Below are 19,078 nucleotides of genomic sequence, written 5' to 3'. Positions count from 1 at the left end.
CCCGCACATTGTCCTGCGGCTCACTTCATCCTGCGGTGCACGTCATTTTGCGGCGCACTTCATCCTGCAGCGCACATCATCATGCAGCCCACATCATCCTGCTGCGCACATCATCATGTGGCGCACTTCATCCTGCAGCGCACTTCATCCTGCAGCGCACATCATCATGCAGCCCACATCATCCTGCTGCGCACATCATCCTGTGGCGCACTTCATCCTGCTGCGCACATCATCCTGCAGCGCACATCGGCGCACATCGTCCTGTGGCGCACTTCATAGAGCAGTGCACATTATCCTTGGACACACTTCATCCTGCGCGCACTTCATCCTAAGGCACACATCATCCTAAGGCACACATCATCCTGCCGTGCACATGAGCGCACATCGTCCTGCTCTGCACTTCATAGTGCAGCGCACATTATCCTCGGCGCACTTCATCATGTAGCGCACATCACCCTGCAGCGCACATCATCCTGCAGCGCACATCATCCGCAAATCGTCCTGCGGCTCACTTCATCCTGTGGCGCACGTCATTCTGCGGGGCACTTCATCCTGCAGCGCACTTCATCCTGCAGCCCACATCATCCTGCTGCGCACATCATCCTGCTGCTCACATCATCCTGCGCGAACTTTATCCTGCAGCCCACATCATCCTGCAGCCCACATCATCCTGCTGCTCACATCATCCTGCGCGCACTTCATCCTGCTGCTCACATCATCCTGCGCGCACTTCATCCTGCGGCACACATCATCCTAAGGCACACATCGTCCTGCGGCGCACATCGTCCTGCAGCGCACATCATCCTGCAGCGCACTTCATCCTGCTGCGCACGTCACCCTGCTGAGCACATCATCCTGCAGCGCACATCAGCCTGCTGCGCACATCCGCGCACATCGTCCTGGCGCACTTCATAGTGTAGCACACATTATCCTTAGGCGCACTTCATCGTGCAGCGCACATCACCCTGCTGCGCACTTCATCCTGCAGCGCACTTCATCCTGCACCGCACATCGTCCTGCACATCACCCTCCCGCGCACTTCATTCTGCGGCACACTTCATCCTGGCGCACATCATCCTGCAGCCTACATCATCCTGCTGCGCACATCATCCTGCGGCACATCATCCTGCGCCGCACTTCATCCTGAGGCGCACATCATCCTGCGGCTCACTTCATCCTTTGGCGCACATCATCGTGTGGCGCACATCATCCTGCTTCGCACATCATCCTGCAGCGCACTTCATCCTGCGGCGCATATCATCCTGTGGCTCACATCATCCTGCCGCACTTCATCCTGCTGCGCACTTCATCCTGCAGCGCACATCATCCTGCAGCGCACATCATCCTGCTGCCCTAATCATCCTGCTGCGAACATCATCCTGCGGTGCACTTCATCGTGCCGCACACATCATCCTGCTGCGCACTTCATCCTGCGGCGCACATCGTCCTGCGGCACACATCATCCTGCCGCACCTCATCCTGCTGCGCACTTCATCCTGCAGCGCACATCATCCTGCCGCCCTAATCATCCTGCTGCGGACATCATCCTGTGGTGCACTTCATCGTGCGGCACACATCGTCCTGCGGCACACATCATCCTGCCGTACTTCATCCTGCTGCGCACTTCATCCTGGTGCACATCGTCCTGAGGAGCACATCATTCTGGGTCTCGCCTGGGGGCAATTCCATGTAGAACCGCCACTGGTAGTATCAGATCAAAATGTAGCTAGCCTCTCTGCACCTCGTCCATCTTTCAAATATAGATAATGTGAATGGCCCTAATGACCTTATCATGGTGTACCTCACCACTCGCAATGGGTCCAGCCCCCCCCCCACTGCAACCCATAAAGGTTTAGTGTTGGATAATGGTGGATGGTTTTTATTGATGAATAAATGTGTAAGCAGCCGCTAGATGTGGAACTAAGCGGTTAAGTCCAGCAAAGGTCTCTCGTTGAATAAGCAGGTATTTAAAGATATATCCCTATCCTTGCTTTACATATTGGATTGTAGAAGGTACACGATGTTCGACATTAAAAATTTAAAATGTTGAGCATAATTTAACTGAAACGTTTGATAAGGTGGAGCAGCTAGTGTGTTGGAGGATTTGCCTCACTCATTTTGAAATATGTCCCAATGTCCAAATTATGCAGACTGAGTTTATTTTCCCTGACATGGCAAATTGTGGATGAAATATTCTTGTGTAAAATTCATCAATAACGGAAATGGTTTAGTTTTGATTCTTACTTTATCTGAAGCTTGGAAAAGAAAACGAGATGGATACTTAATGAACTTTTACTCCAATTTGTCCGGCACTACATATGTATTTTGTCAGTGATTTATGAAAGATGTTGTACATGATGATAACCCTTGCATTTTAATGTGAAAAATGATTAAGTGACTTCTGACTTCACTTGATGGTGATTGTTTGACTGTTCATGAAATGCTCATGTCTTCAGATAAATTAATGGATTTTGGAAGAACCATATAAAACACATTATAAAATGATTTCATCCCGAAACAGAAGATACTATTGTTTACCTTTAGTATCTGGGAGGACTGTCTGTCATCCAGGTCATGGTATGTTCAGGAGTAGTACTAGTATCTGCTTGTGTTTCTTTAAGATGTTTCCCATCTCATCGAAGAGGCTTCTTGGACTGATAATAGAGTTGCTATTAAGAAGAATCATGCATCTCTATTCAACTCTACTGGCAGCCAGCTAAAGAGCAAAAAACTGAAAAGGAAACCTGCCAGACATATTTATGTAGGAAAAATGATATTTACCCTACATGTGAGAAACCGATGACCTTCACGTCAAATAACAAGGATGCTCTGTCAGATCTGCATCGGGATAAATTTATGAACAATGTGAACATGAAGACAGTAATGAAGCTGCTGTACAAATATAAGCTCCACCAAGTTTTGAGGAATGGTTGATCTTCTCATTGTCTCTTAAACAAAAAAATGAAAAAAAAGAGGAAGAAAGAATAAATAGGTATTATTTTTCCAAATTAGTGGTGGTCAACAGCTTCACAGAAATTCCTTCTAAATGTTATACGACACATTAACAGAAAATATATTTGTTATACTAGCTAACCTGCAGGTATATTAATAGCAGAGATAAGACTTTAAAAACCACACAGAATTGTTTGTTTTTGACAGATGGCGTTTATTCTCACCAGGCATCTGACATTAGAATTGCTAGAGTCCGCCACTTGGGATTGGCAGCTGAAACTCCAGAAAGGAAGGCCCAAAATGTGGAACAAGGACAGCATAACAAAACAAAGAAGAAAAGAATTTACAGTAACCTTTAGCCACTATAACCAAAGTGTAACTCTCGTGTTCAGATCGGTGGTCCCACAAAACTAACAATCAGTCAGATTCTTCTCAAAACACATTGTTTACATACATCAGATATGTATTTTGAATAATGTCTACAGCTGCTGTTTCACTTAACATTCAAAAGTGACGGCACACAATCGTGACAGAAACAGATAATGGAGACAGGGAGTGTGTCTCAGAGCATGGTGATCAGATGGGGTAAGGCTCACTACATGGGCAGAGTCTGAAGATCTCTTCTCTCAGAGAAACTAAAAGATGCTATTACATATATATATATATATATATATATATATATATATATATATATATATACATACACATTGCTAAGGTACCGAGTGGACCTCACCTGGAGTCCACGACAAGAAGCCCTCTCATAGGGTGAAGGAAGGTGAGCACATGACTTAGCAGCAGGAGAAGTAGACTCAGTAGTGTGGGTTCAGTGATTGTTAACAGCAACGTGTGAAGAGTGAACACACAATTTTTCACTTACAAAGAAACAGGTGTAGAATATCCTGCTCATATTTAGGAAATGTCAAAAACTTATCACGTCTGTTTTCACAAGTGCTCAAGAGATATATGAACAGTTTGACATTTTGGGAAATACATTTATTTGCCTGCTCGCAGAGTTTGACGACAATCTCAATGCTAGTAAATATGAAACTAAAAACTTGTGAGAATAAAAAGGGACGTAGCCTTCCATTTGTCAGGACGACACATGACCTCACCAGACGTACTATGGTAGCGATTTTCTCACATATCTCTCACACAGAAATTAGAGGGTATACACAGGTTTTTCTAAGCCCAGGTAAATCCGCAAAAAAAGGCGATTGACTCATCTTCATCTCCCCCCCAGTGCTTATCATTCAACGCCCCAAGCGCACAGAAATTAAAGGTGCTCTCTCATCTCGGAGGCACATAAAACCTGTGTCATTTGGCCCGGGAGTGAATGCTGATTGAATCCATTGCCATTGCAGACAGATAACTCCTAGCAGGCAAGCGAATAATCACATCCCCCATAATGTCAAATGTCTCCTCGAAGCAGGTTTGTGACTGTAAAGTGTGTTTTGTTCACCAGTGCAGGACAGCAAAGACAACCAGTTAGGAAGAGACATTAAGTGGATATGTTGTTTCGACACAAAGTAAAGACACTTTTGATAGTAGTGGGGGGGTTGGGGGGGTTGGTCCTGCTTCACTTGCAGAGAAACAATCTAAAGACACTGGAGAACTGGGTTGTGAAGACCAGCTACCAACCTGTTAGCTCTGCCACCTTCTTCTCTTCCTCCTGTTTTTTTCTACCACCCTTCCCCTGGGTAGTTGTGTGTCTGTTTTTGTGTTGTTTTCGTGGCACAGCACAGAGCAGTGTTAAACTCTTAAGCATTTTGAAATGTGATTGGCAGAAGCCTCTGAGAATACAGAGTGTAACAACACAGCTATTGACATTAGTGTTTCCTCTTGGCGCAGTCATAAAGGTTACATCGCAATGAAGGTGTGTTTTAGGGCTGAGCATTGGGATTCAGAGGTAAGGGGTCAAAGTGCAGGGAAGCATTATCACTGGATGCTGTTGATGTCCTTCCATAGTCAAACCAAGCAGGTGGCGCTCTGTTCAGTTGCTTGCCACCTCGTCCACATTGTCAACCACCTCTGAGGTGCTGTCCAGTCCACCGCTTGCACGCCAGATCTTCACAGTCCGGTCACTGTGACACAGAGACACAAAGTAATGTCAAAGAAAAGTAAAGGACATCATTAAGCAGGTGCACTCAGATCCAGATCAGGAGGCAAATCCAGGAACCATGACTCACATTCTTTAACATTGGGAGATAGAGCGTTTTGCCAAATTTTTGTTAATTTCTCAGATAACAATATATGGATCTTGAGGAAAAAAATTTGATGGAATTTAAGGAACTGCTCAAGCTCAAGACTTTTACTTACCAGATGAAACAAGGTCCTGACTATTTTCCCTATTTTAAACTCAAATTAGCAGGTATATGCAGGTTATTTACAATTCCTTGCATGTATAATATGCTATTCAGTTGTCAAATTTTTGGGCTGAAAGAAGGCAGGTCTCAAACTTGGCTTGCCAGTTGTAGATGCATCAGAAAGAGAAAGGCAACAAAGTAAAAAAGACAGACACAAGATAGCTTGTATTAGCAGTGAGAAACTACTTAAGATGAAGATTTTTCTAACGGCTTTCACTTCAGTTTGATTAATTTAGAAAAAAACAAGGGGAATAGTAGCTGATTCTTGTTAATAGAGATTGATATCTCTCAAATCAGACACTGTACACAGTACTGGTGTAATCTGATAATTCGAACAGGCTCCTGTTGTCCCAAATCAAGTATAGTTGTTGAGTAAAAAAAGAGCTTGCAGCAAATAAAGTCATATATCCATCTTGCAAAACATGTTGTCTTTCTTGTGTGTACTCCGAGTTTCCCACCACATAGAAATTGGTGTCGATCACATGCATTCCAGATTTTCACAAGTTTGAAAACATGTTGGACACTTGTGCATTAACAGCCTATGAGTCTGAAAATAGATCAGCTGCGACACAGCAAAGATCTGTGAGCTTCAGTTGATGTGTGGTCAGATCCAGAAGGAAAGATATCCAGAACTGTAGAAGGCAGCTTCGCCAAAGGGGCAAGTAGAGGGTCTGTGGCTCTGTGGGATCGACCAGGGACGGAACTTTGCAACATGACATAAGAATAGCGAGGACCAGTCAATGAATAAATATACTGTATAGGGAAGTACAGAAAATGTTCTTAAAACGTGGAGACATATGAAGGTGTGTGTGTGTGTGTGTGGGGGTGAGTGTTTATGTGATGTGAATGTGATGTGTGTGTGTGTGTAAGACTCACTCTGAGGCAGTGAACAGGTGGCTGCTGTTGGTAGAGATGCCGTTAATGGGACTTTCGTGACCCTTGAGCTCCCCCAGGGTCCCTAGTGTGTCTGTGTGCCACAGCTTGAGCACCCCCCCTCTGCAGCCGCTGAGCAGGGCCGGGGAGCCGGGGACGACACCCAGTGCACAGACCCAATCCCGATGAGCATTGGGGACTTGCTGATGGAGAAAAACATTTCAGGGTTAACACATGCGGAAGAATCTGTGTTTCACATGTGATTTGATTCATTTATAACAGAATAGCTTCTACAGTAGCACGTCAGTGATTATGAGACATAATTCTTGTTTTCAGTACATTTAAATCACAAAATTTACAAATATACCATCCTGGAAATATTTGAAAAGAGAAAAAAAAGAAAATGAAGGTGCATGATGGTAAGGGTTGGCATCCATTGAACCAAGTCACTGTGTGACTAGGTTATGAAGAAATTACAATAAAATGCATTTCCTGATGAGCTACACACAAGACATACATGTATATCTAATGTAGGGGATTACCTACAATTTATTTTACTCTGCCAAGGAGCTTGTTTTCAGCTGCGTTTCTTAGTTAGCAGGATTATACAAGAACTACTTAACTGGTTTTCATTAAAATTTGTGGAGGGGTGATTAAGAATTACGACATTTTGGAGTGGATCCAGCAATTGCATTTTGGAGCATTTTGGAGTGGAACTGCTGCAATGCAGCAGTTCCCACAAAATGTGTTCAATCCATGGCAGTAGCAGGAAGTTTGCTTTCATACGCAACAGATTGTGAGTGACAGGTACAAAGAGTAAAAAGTGGAAAATACGTGGAAGAAATTCTATTTCTCAATGAACCCTTTTTACTCATCCAGTACCTGCAGCAGGTCTTTGCGGTCCAGGTCCCATTTCTTGATGCCATTGTCTCTGGAGCCGCTGAAGAGAATGTCCCCCTGCACCACCAGTGACTCGATTCCATCGTAATGTGGTGGTTCAAAGTTGTGTGTAGGGCTAATGCTCCCCAGAGAGCCCTCCGTCACATCGAACAGCTGAAACGGGTAGGACACCACATGTTAATGGTGGATATACATCCTGAAAATACTTTTGTCTTATCTACTATATGTACATTTTACAGAATATCTTTATATACATCTAGAATAGTCAGTTAATCTTGCTTAGTGGGACTAGTTCCTTTTATTGAACTTATGAATGGGCTCACAGGGTAAAGACAAAGGGATCACACCTTAATGTAATGATCTTTGGAGCCGGTGATCACCAGGTCTTGGTTACTTCCAGACTGATCCACAGTCAGACACATCACTGGGCCGAGGTGACCAGTAAGTTTCCCAGTGGAAGCAAATCTGAGAGAGTAAAGAGTCTATCAACAGTTTATATCCCAGAAAAATTTGACTTTTACTGAAATAATAATGCACTAGTATTAAAAAGTGTCATGTGGGTAGACAAAGTGTTTGAATAAAGTTTGCATTGTTTAATGTAAGCCTAAACTGCAATGCGTTCCTTCAGGTCATATTGATCCAAAGTTGTATTAACCATCCAGACTGCATGATTTGGTTTGATTTGCTAAGAGCCAATTTATCAAAACTAACACCAGCGTGCTGCCAATGACGGATGACAGATATGGTTTGGATACCTGACAGGTTTTCATATCGAGTCTTCCAAGAGTGCAGCAAAGAGAAACTCTGCTTCATGTTTCCTCACAGCTTGTGTGTGTGTGTCTGTGTGTGCGTGTGTGTGTGTGTGTATCGCTTTTGAAACTGGTGAAGAGGATAGGAAATGAGGATGAAAAGGTGGGGATGATAAACACAGACAGGGTTTGTGTAGGTCCAGGTTTATATACACAGCACTGCAGATACACACAAATGCATGTAAAATGTTGCTTCCTATTGGCCTATTAGATTTTGACTAAAAAAGTTATCAATTTAAGTTATAGTTATTGGAAAAAGTTGAGAAAACTGAAATGTACACAGGAATTCTCTCGGTACTTTAAAAGGCATGCAGCTGCATTTTGGAAGGACATTTTTGTAAATTGTGACAACATTGTACTTCTTCTCTTTGCTGACCTTCTCAGATCCCAGACTCTGACAGAGTTTCCGGCAGCGGTGTACAGAACAGTCCCGTTGGGGTTGAGGGCGATCTGGTTGATCTGGTTCTCTCCTGCTGGGATGGTGACAGTTCTGCTGGTGTTAGACGCGCAGATGTCCCCAACATTAACCTGACCAGACGACCTGAAGACACATGGATACAATTTGTACGGACATGCAACAGATGATCTGGGAAAAACATTCTCACATTCAATCAGACATCTTTCCAAGATTGATCTTTTACCTGATGAAATAGTTAAAAACTGATTTTCAGGTGTAGTTTTGAGTCTTTGACAGAAAGCTTTGCAGCACACTCATGAACTTATTACCTCTAAAATCATATTCAAGGATTCAAAAATGAACCATGGGCATTTCAGATCCGTTACGACAGTCACACTCACGTCAGCGTACGAATGCACTTGGCCGAGTCGCGGATGTCCCAGACTTTGATGTAGGAAGTTGAGACGGTGAAGACCAAACTGGAGCTGTACCGGACCGACACCACGTTGTTGGGGTGACCGGCCAGGGACATTATCTCCTGACCTGTCACCAGGTTCCACACCTTACATGTCCGGTCTGCAGAAGGAGACAAAGTTCGTCATCTCCAGTGGCATTCATTACATCATTCGAAATACAGGGAGCTTAAATCTAGCAGTGGACTTTAAAACATATTCGACCTTATAATAAGGAACAGATGAAGAACATAGAAAGAACAGCTAATTAACCTTTTAAAAGAAGTGGCTGTGTGGAAATAAATGTGAGCTATAGTCCAGCAGAGTGCATTTACCTCAATATATGAAAATTAACAAGCCTTTTGATTTTTACCGCATGTGAATGTTCCTTTATTTCATCCCCTCATTTATCCACATATTGTGCATATGACAATCTTAATTAATCCCTGTCATGATATATTTGCTCTTATATAAAAGCATGTCAAAGTGTAATAAATGAACAGAGCTGTTACAGGGAGACACGCATCTAATACTGATGATAAGAGACAGACCCATTAGAGTGAAGGAGGGAGGGAGGGAGGGAGGGAGGGAGGGAGGACTGTGTTTAACCTTTGGATCCAGTGAAGAGAAGGTCATCAGTGCAGTCGACACAGAGAACAGCTTTACTGTGTCCCTCCGCCACATGGACACACTGCAACGTGGCTGACCGGCTACTCTTAGTGGACGGCACCGGGTTAATGACTCCCCTGGAAAATATACACACACACACACACACACACACACACACACACACACAGATACACACACACATCAACAGGTGCAACATTTAAAATAAGTTTATCAGGAGAGGTGTAAATCCCATTCACACAACCAGAGTCATGGAGCAGCATGCAGCTTTCATGGCCGAATAGCATGAAGCTGTAAATCAAAAATAGAAAGAGAAAGATGACAATAACGGTCCAAAGAACAGTAAAGAGACAACTGTGAACAGTCATCAAGCTCAAGAAAATCACCAAAAATACCCCTGACATCTAAATGCTTCTCAAGCATGAATAGATAAACAACACCTGAGGAGACGATGACAGACGATCATTGGAAAGCTGCAGTGTTGCATCCTCAGGGCCCAAAAGTTCAATAGCATCAGAGGAACCTTGATTGATCACTAATTGGCTGCTCATGTTGACAAACTGGCAGCTGATAGTGCTATTGTACAATGACTGCTCTCTATCCGTTGTATCTATTTGTATCAGTGACATCGCAGGAGCGCACCACAGATCCACACGTCGATATTCACGCGTTGCCGATTTATGAAGTTCAAAAGGCCTGCAGTGCGAAAAATAAAATCTCAGCTGAAACGTTAAAAGACTAAGAAGCAGAGAGGATCACCCAGGGTTCTGATTCAATAGCAGTAATAAGCTTAACAAGATAACACTGGGTTTATAGTCATCTATTGATCCCAAATATCCCAGGTTATCCAGTCATTGTTTCAAACCACGTTAACTGGTTGTGTCTGGTTGTGTGTGCAAGGACACCACAGTGTAGTGATGGGGAGCCCTGGAAGGCTCTGGTCACCAGACAGTGTGAACCTCAAACCATGTGTGTCTGTGTTTCAGATTCGCCTGTGCCCCGGACACCAAAGGTGAAAAGTGAAATCTTAGAGGATCTTAGAAGACAAATAAAAAAAATTGTACTTGGATGATTCGGAGCCAGGAAATGAAACAGCATGGACAATGTGGCTGGAGCACAGGTGGTGGCATCGATCCATCCTGGAGTGGAAGACAATATCGTATAAAGCTACTAGTTGATTAAAAGCCTAACTTCATCCTATTCCCATCAAGTTCAGAAAACATTCCTCAAGTTAAAGCAAAACTATGCAACTTTTACTGAGCAGCGGCACCCTCTGCAGCCACACCTGGTGATTCATTCTGAAATTAGGAACGGAAGAATTCGTATATTTTAAAACTTTCCCCACAGAATATTGGAGATAAACGCTGGTTTCTAATGAGTTGTAATGAGTCTTTAAATCTTTTTAACCGCTCTTCAGTTCAGTATTACTCTAACAGTCATTCACACACATGTAACAAAAGATTAAACCCATAGAGCAAGAACACACATTCAGAGTGAGGAGTGGAAATTAACCATCAATTCAATTTCTAAGCTGCTATATTAACCTATACAAAGTTGCATAGTGTGGCATTAGATTCAAGAAGTGTCAATTTTTTTTCTGAGCCTGAAATGTCCTCATAAAAGAACACAAATAATGTAACTTTAGTCTGTTAGTAAATAATAAAGGGGCATTCCTGTGGTTTAGCCTCTTCTCTACCTATATGGAGTCACTTATTTCAGGTGACACCCAAACAAAAGTTCTTCACTTTTAAAATATATAATCTATTTCACTATATTCCACCTCTTTCCTATAAATGAAGGGTCTGAATTATACAAAGCACTATAAACTGCATCAAACAACATACTGGACTACTGGACAGAATAAACTATTGGCTAATGTTTTGTTGCAACATAAATAGGGTAACGATACTGACACAGTGTGAACTTGGTCATTGCAAAATGCTAAGAAAATATATAATAACAACAACAACAACAATAATAATTATGTGCAAAATCTAAATGTGTATGTTCTTCTACAGATTGACATGTATGCCTCAAAGCTATATTAAGAAATATTAACTGTAACTACACAAAATGGGCAACATTTAACAAACTGACAGATTTGGGAGTGGATTGGCCTCACTCATCCTGAGGATCTCTCCCCAGCTGTAATCTCACTCTCTGGCGGTCTAGTCAACTTTGACTTATCTCAGGTTCTTACTTATCCTGCAGGACACGTGCCATAAGCCCCAGATACCCTGTCATACTGCTAAACACAAGGACGTGGTTACTGGGACGAGCGGTAGGAGAGAGAGGAATTGATGGGCCGCTCCTCAGTTTCCTGATGACTGGGCTGTGACGGAAGACAGTAGGGCTGCCAATTAAGCTACGGCATAATTAAAATGTGTGCTAAGCTGATGGTGAAAGTGTGGGAGGACTGCATGAAGACAGAAGGGAGACGCATATGCTGCATTCATGTCATAGGGGAGCGGCAGTAAAGTGTTCAAACTAATCGGAAGCTGTACACACGACATCACTGTGGTGTCCTGCTCAATGTGGTTCACTGGGCTTGTTGGGTTGGACATTTGAGGCCATTATCACTCTGTCAAACAGAGGCTACTGACTCTCAAAAATATTTGACAATAGTTTCATTAATAATATCATATCCCATAGATTTAAAACCGGGGTTTCACTATTATAAAGCCCAATTACTAATAATCTATCGAACAAACCTTTCATTAATGTTGTCACGCTACAGCATTTGTTTTGAGCCTATTCTTAGTATCAAGAGAAAAGGATCGTACAGAACAGTGTTTGAGGTGAAAATAATAGTAAGACGTATAAATAATTCTAGCATACCTCATTTCGCATCCTGCTGCTTAAATCTACTAATAGACAACCTTATGTTAAGAAAAATAAAGCTATTTAGATTCTCATCCATTAAAAATGTGGCATTTAGCCTGAGGGTGGTGGCAGAGCAAATGTCATGTAGTCGCCTAAAGGCATCAATCTGTGGGGTGCTCTGGTAGCATGGTGGTCTAAACACACTAGCAGCTTCACGTCTGGTCAGGGACTCTTTGAGTTTGTTGTATCCTTCTGCCGCCATTATTCATGTCTGTCGCTATTTTATACTATCAACAAATAACAATTTAGATCCATATTTAAAGTTAAGAAAATGGCATCAATTATTTTTGCCGTATGACGTGAATGCAGTGATATTCAGGACTCATACTGATCACATGCACTCACAGACTGACCATGCGTCTTTAAAGTTGGCCAACAGCTAACGTGCATACAGCACAGTGGTAAATGTGTGTACGTCATGCCAACAACAGTTTTCATTTACAAAGAAATAACATAAATGTATCTTTATACAATCATATACTATCTGTGTATGTGTGGAAAGGATGATTGGAATTTTCTTTTTTTAAATGTAAGTTGATATCATATAATAATTTTGCAGAAAAGACGAAGCCAGTTTTTTAAAGACACTTCACCAAGTACATTGTCCATCCCTCAAAATAATGTACTTCTCAGACGAAGAGAGAGAAAGGACAGTGATTTTTCTCAGTAAGTTAAATGACATCAATCATCAGTAGACCAGCAGCAGACGGATTCATGAGCAAGTTGAACACTGAATTTGAGTCAAAAGTAACAGGAATGAAAAAAGAATATGACCCATTATTATGTCTCGGAGAAGACCCAAGTAGACCAAGAGAAATAAGACTTTAAATTCAGTGTAGAATTTTGAAGTTCAGAGGTTATCACACCAGGCTTTGAGCATCACTGATTCAGCCGAGGCCACATGCTTCTTCAAAGCAGGAAACCGAGAGAAGAAGTATTAGTGGAACGAAAGTGAAGTTATTGTTTTGGGCTTTGCAGCTACAATGTCGGCTTCCAGCTCTTACTGTTTGATCTCCTTGACCTTTGCCCTGTCGGCTGCTGCATTCGCCTTGTCATAGGTCTTCCTGCGAGAGAGCGGCGAAGGCTCCGGAGCTCGTTTTTCCACCCCTGGCGAAGTTCTGGAGCCAGAACTGAATGTTCAGTTTCATCAATTCATCAACAAACAACACAAAGAGAGTATACAGAAAAATAATGATAAAACAACAAAAAGATGAAAAACAAACAGACAAATAATGGCAACAATTACAGGGCATGACCATGCAGAACACACAGCAACACAGTTACCTGATGTTTAAAGTCCCAAAACAGTGGTGGTTCTTCGCCAAGCTCATGTTTAACTACTGAAGATACTGTGTCGGTTTTGTGTTACTCTAAAATATGATTGAAGTACTTTATCTGCTGATGGATGACTGTCAGTGTACACTCACAGGTTTGAAGCACGGCCTTTCATCAACCTGTTAGAGCTGGTAAGTATTTTTGCTTTCAGTGTGTAATTTAGCTTTAATAAGGGATTAGAAGGATAGTTTATGCAGGAGCAGTATCTAATGAGTCATGCAAATGTTATGATTTGTTCTTCTCTACATTGTTTCACCTCAAAGGACTCATCAGTGGGAGGAAGGTATAGTTAGTTATTTGATGCAAGGTGGCTCATGAATAATTTGAAACAAAATTAAATAAAGCACAGGATAAAGCAGCAACATCAAACATGCAGGAAGTGAGGATAAACGTGTTAGACAAAGAGTGCAGGGCCTGGACTTACATGCTGCCCATTTTAGAGGAAAAGCCAGGGGAGAGAGCAGTGTAGTCCCTGACTGATGAGCCTGACGTGTCCATGTCCCCTTCTGGTGTCTCAGTTAACGGTAGCATCGGACTGGAGAAGTCGGCAGTGGGTGCATCGGGGGCAGAGTCGGAGTTTGCGTACAGTAACTCCATCTGAGTAGTGGTCCTCCTACGAGCCTGTGCAGGACAGATTGAGGAAAATTAGGATAAGAAAGAATCGGGGGAGAAAATGGTTGATGCAGAAAATGAACAATAAACAGTTTAATACCTTGTTCCTGGTTTTGGTCTCGCCACACAGTTTCATGAGGTCTGATGATAAAGTACTGGAAGGAATAAGTCTTCATGAGCCTCAGTGAGCATCAGTAAACATAAAAGTACTTAGTACTTAGTACTTAGATACTTAGATACATGGAATGAAAATAGCATTATATACTTACGTTCCCTCTGCTGAAGGGCTCTGTGCAGACTCATCACTGCTGCTATCATCCCCATTTTCTGTCAAATCAGATCAATGAATAACATTAGAATGCTAAAATAACCTCTAGACTAATACGACTGAGTGACTGCTACATGTCTTTATCAGTTCTTAGCAAGCACATAGTTTCTTCAACTGATTCATTTATAATTGTTCTCTATTTCACTAAAGGATGAAGCACTATTCTTTATGTGATTATGAATAACTGGCCAATAGCTGTCTTTAGAAAAGATGGACAAGGTAAGCAGATGATATCAGCACAGTGCCATGCTGTTTTATCAACAAACAGAAACTTGGTCCTCACTGAGCTCGATGAGATCGGATGGATTGAAAAAGTGAGAGATTAGAGGTCAGACAGTGGTCAGGTGGGGGATGGTTATAAAGAGAGACATGTGGGCGGCTTGAGGCAAAGGTAAAAGACTGGATATGAGTAAACAAGGTGGTGGAGTGAGAGGAATCATTAGTCCGTTGCTCCTGATGGGGTCGGCTGACCTAAAGGGGCCCAACAGAGCTACAATATGTTGTATGGTTCCTGTGGAAGGGTCTGCGGTTATCAGGGAAGTGAAGGGTTGGCAGACAGATGGAGGGAAGCCTGGTTGCATTGCACCTCATGCGCCTACTCATGTTGCGTTAAGTTAGTTTTCAAAGTGCAAAGGGAAGGAACCATGCATCCATTACACAGGTAAGAGTCTAATATGAGTTCACTTACCAGCTGGAATGTTACCTAGCTCTGTGAAAATGTAAGATACCAAAACAAAAGAAAAACAAAAAAAAAGAAAACATGGGGGAACAGAAAAAAGGCAATGCACAAATCAAAAACACATTCCCCCAAAATTCTAAATAAATAAAAACATAAAACAAAACAATAAAGTGCATCTACTGTAAACAAAGCATCCTACTGAACAGAAGCTGAAAAAAGTGTAAATACTTAATATTAAATGTTAATGTCATACCACTGAGGAAGAATTCAGAATGATTGTTTATGATAATAATATCAGCTTCTATTCAGCAGAAGGCAACAGGCAAGAGAATCTCAATAGTCTCTGTCATGCAACTGACCAGTAACTCTCCCTCAACCCAAACATGTGCCATTTTTACCTTGCAGGGCGTTCCCCAGCAGGGCGTCCAACTCTGGGTTGAACTCTGCTTTCTCCTTCAGCATGTGGAAGAGCAGCTGGTTCTGTGTAGCGCTGGTGATCTCCGTCTGCTTCAGCCTGCCCTCCATCACCTTCACCTGGGACTCCTTCTGAGCCGCCTGCAGACCCTGGACACGTCAGAACTCACATTAAATAGAGTTAAAAGTCACACCGACAGCTTGTCTGTACGAGACACTTCTGGTTGGATTTGAAAGATAATTCATGGTAATTGTCATGTAAATATTAATATTCTACTGTACTCTTACTGTAGTTGTACTTTCTTTATTCTTGTTTGTTGTAATGCATCCAAATGCACAGATAGTAATGCCTTTTGTCACAGTTATGTATAGAGTAGGTAGGTGATATGTGAAGGAACAGACTTGGACACATGATCATTATTAGTGCTCGTACCTTATTTATGGCCATTGAGATGAAGTGATCTAGAAGGAAACGAGCCTCTATAAGGGTACAAGAGCCAATCACAGCAGCGACATCCGCTGTGTCACATTCCTCCTGGAAACAAACACCAATATGGTAATTTGTATAACTGTAATAAATGTCAGCATTAGTTCACAGGTCAACCTGAACAATAGGGTAAATTTACCACGGCTCCCTGGTGTGTTCAACATTACGTGTAACAATCAATTGTAACTAGCATTTCTCGGTTCTTATTAAGAGGAAAAAATAAGCTGATAATAAGATAAAGCTAATTCACTTTCTCTACTGATTTGACTTATTAATCTATTTGATCAAACAGTACAGCTAAATAAACTCTTCATACCCAACTGTGATCTACTCATCAGGCTTTCTCACCTTGGCTTCCTCCATCTGCATAATGTTGGCCTGACAGTCTGCGATGCTGTCATTGATGTAGTCGATGTTGGCTGTCAGGGCGTCCACTTCTTCATTGAGGGGGGGCAGTGTCTTCTCTGCCTCTGGCTCCTCCCTCACCAACCTCTCCCTCTTCCTGATGACCTTCTCCTTACGTTTGGTCAGCTCCTCCCTTTGCTATAAACACAGCCAGATGATTATGGTGATGATGAGTGATGATGTGACATGACATGGAATCTAAATAAAGACATTAGTAACAAAAACCAACAAAACCTGAACAGACTTTTAGTGTTTTGTAAGATTCAGCCTTAAGATAAACCACAGGGATCAAAACATTGCGCCCAGGCACAATGTTTTGGGATTAAGTGGATTTTATCTTAATAATATTTTAGATGGGTCCCAGCGTTGGGGCCGCAGCTGGGACCCATCAAAATAAGGGACATTGCCCTCAACAACAGGTGAGTTCGCAACAATGGCGCAGACAACTGAGTCTAACTTCAGTGATATCTGAATTAACAGTGAATAAAGTGAAAACATGAAAATAAATACAGTCAAAAATAAAGCCAATCAATATTGAGGATTATTTTTCCACTATTTAACATGTCACCTTTGACTTCCCATTCACGAAAAAGAAACCACTGAAGGACAACAGATAAACCCTCTGACGCAGCAGCAGGCCTCAGGCTCTTTTTACACTGCTTGAAGAACTTTTGCACTTGATAGAAATTCTAGAGGGACCATCCATGTAAATGTGCAGAACTTTACCTTTAGGAGGCGGTTCATGTCAGCCTCCATGTTGGAGATGGTCAACCTTTGCATGATGACATCACAGACTCGCCGCTCCAGGGACTGCCATTTATTACGAGCCACTCTGGTGGAGTAAATACCGACTGTACGCCTGTAGGAAAAACTGCACACAGGGTTTGGATCATAATGTTATTGATTCATTTTAAATTATTCAAATTTATGGCAGATTCAAGAGGATATCACTTATGAATTCTAAGATTTTGATTTTGGATGTATATTCAGTAGCTTCTGGAAACAATGTGCACTACGACACATATAGACTGACCGGTTTCCATTGGGACCAGTGATGCTGGAGGAGTACAAGCGTCCAGATGGGGGTCTGTGGGAGGAGTCCTGGACTGGTTCTTGGAGATTGACTTTCCTGATGACCTTACCAGAGGTGGGCCTGGCCTGCCTCCTCAGAGCAGTCACCTGACACACACCCAAGGACACACCCACAAGGACACACCCACAATGACACACCCACAATGACACACCCACAAGGACACACACACACACACACACACACACACACACACACACACACACACACACACACACACAGACACAGACACACACACACGCTGACTGTTAGAATTACAATGCAGTTTCACTACAAATAACATGTTTAGGAGGGAAAGGTTTTGTGAGGTCACAGTGACCTTGACATTTGAACATAAAGTTCTAATTCTCATTTTCGAGTCTAGTTGTATGTTTACAAGATTGTGAGATTAAGTGACCTTTGACCTTTAGTTAATCTGTGAGTCAAACTGATTTGAAGAAATTCCCTTAAAGCATTCTTGAGATGTCGTGGTCTCAAGAAAGATATGGACGGACAACCTGAGAACATAAGCCTGTGGCCACTGGCTATCGCTAGCACAGATGAATACAAAGATCTGTTTTTGCAGGCATGAAGTGAAACTACTTGTGAGGCAGCACTACCTGTGCAGGAGCAGTAGAAGATGTTCTCAATCATAAAAACAAACCCTGTGAAGTTGAGATGAAAGTGTATAAAGCTGCTCACCTCCTCAGTCTTTCTCCTCAGAATGAGCTCCTGCTGCCTCTTCTGAGCCTCCAGTAACTTCAGTTGATGCTGAGAAAGAAAATAAATACAGCATCAACAAAAGAATAGTAATCGCCAGCTGAACCTAAAGAGGCTGTCGAGGACCACACTGTAACCTACCTCTTGCTTGCGTTGGTCTTTTTTCAAGGTGGCAATTTCTCGGTTTCTACGATGTTCATTCATCCTATTTTTCTCCTGCTGCTCCTTCATCTGCTTCATGAGACGGACCTGATGTGATCAAATCACAAACAAATTTCAAATTTTAAACACAAATACCGATAAAAGATGTTGGATTTAGTTCTTCTCCTTCATCTTTTGACGTTGAATTTCATTGATTTTGAGTAATTTGCATTGTTAAACAAAGCTTCCAAGTTCAGCTCTAGAAAAAGATGCATAATGGCACAAAGTTATCATGATCAAACGCATCATACCTTTGTCTTCTTCATTTCCGCCACATCCATCTGAAGCTTCTTCAGCTGCCTCTCGTACTGTGATTGGTTCTTCAGCAGGCGGGCGTGTTCTTTCTGAGCAGACTGGAGCTTCTGGAGTTCCTTATTCATAACGCTCAGCTTCTTCTCATATTCAACCTTAATTTTACGAGACTTGTCTTCCGTGCCGCTCTCTACAGAATCTGAAGTAAATGGTAAATGGTTTTGTATTTATATAGCGCTTTTCTAGTCTTGATGACCACTCAAAGCTATTTATGGTACAGTTTTACATTCACCCATTCACATACACATTCATTGAGTGCA

At 42.3% G+C, this 19,078-nt stretch overlaps 1 protein-coding gene across 7 annotated transcripts in view; it reads right to left on the bottom strand.

The window, feature by feature from the left end:
• Positions 1-3,148: 3,148 nt before the first annotated feature.
• Positions 3,149-19,078, bottom strand: part of kif21a (kinesin family member 21A) — a 52,137-nt gene continuing 36,207 nt past the window's right edge. For 2 of the 7 annotated variants that reach the window (XM_062390155.1, XM_062390157.1), the window contains 21 exons: positions 18,758-18,957; positions 18,447-18,554; positions 18,288-18,356; positions 17,550-17,695; positions 17,243-17,387; positions 16,460-16,654; positions 16,058-16,159; positions 15,609-15,774; positions 15,220-15,240; positions 14,473-14,530; positions 14,304-14,358; positions 14,016-14,212; positions 13,261-13,386; positions 10,438-10,512; positions 9,356-9,492; positions 8,696-8,870; positions 8,274-8,438; positions 7,436-7,553; positions 7,071-7,241; positions 6,192-6,391; positions 3,149-5,033 (listed from right to left, as the gene is read on the bottom strand). In XM_062390155.1, coding sequence (XP_062246139.1) covers positions 4,943-5,033; positions 6,192-6,391; positions 7,071-7,241; positions 7,436-7,553; positions 8,274-8,438; positions 8,696-8,870; positions 9,356-9,492; positions 10,438-10,512; positions 13,261-13,386; positions 14,016-14,212; positions 14,304-14,358; positions 14,473-14,530; positions 15,220-15,240; positions 15,609-15,774; positions 16,058-16,159; positions 16,460-16,654; positions 17,243-17,387; positions 17,550-17,695; positions 18,288-18,356; positions 18,447-18,554; positions 18,758-18,957 — 2,720 coding nt within the window. In that variant the 3' untranslated portion in view covers positions 3,149-4,942. The remainder of the gene's footprint in view (positions 5,034-6,191; positions 6,392-7,070; positions 7,242-7,435; positions 7,554-8,273; positions 8,439-8,695; positions 8,871-9,355; positions 9,493-10,437; positions 10,513-13,260; positions 13,387-14,015; positions 14,213-14,303; positions 14,359-14,472; positions 14,531-15,219; positions 15,241-15,608; positions 15,775-16,057; positions 16,160-16,459; positions 16,655-17,242; positions 17,388-17,549; positions 17,696-18,287; positions 18,357-18,446; positions 18,555-18,757; positions 18,958-19,078) is intronic. The other 5 variants (XM_062390160.1, XM_062390162.1, XM_062390161.1 and 2 more) reach the window with 4 other exon arrangements.

This window comes from Platichthys flesus, chromosome 6 (assembly GCF_949316205.1).
Source record: "Platichthys flesus chromosome 6, fPlaFle2.1, whole genome shotgun sequence".
Lineage (NCBI taxonomy): Eukaryota > Metazoa > Chordata > Actinopteri > Pleuronectiformes > Pleuronectidae > Platichthys > Platichthys flesus.
The sequence above is the reverse complement of the archived record's forward strand: the minus strand, read 5'-3'. Positions and strand labels throughout refer to the sequence as shown.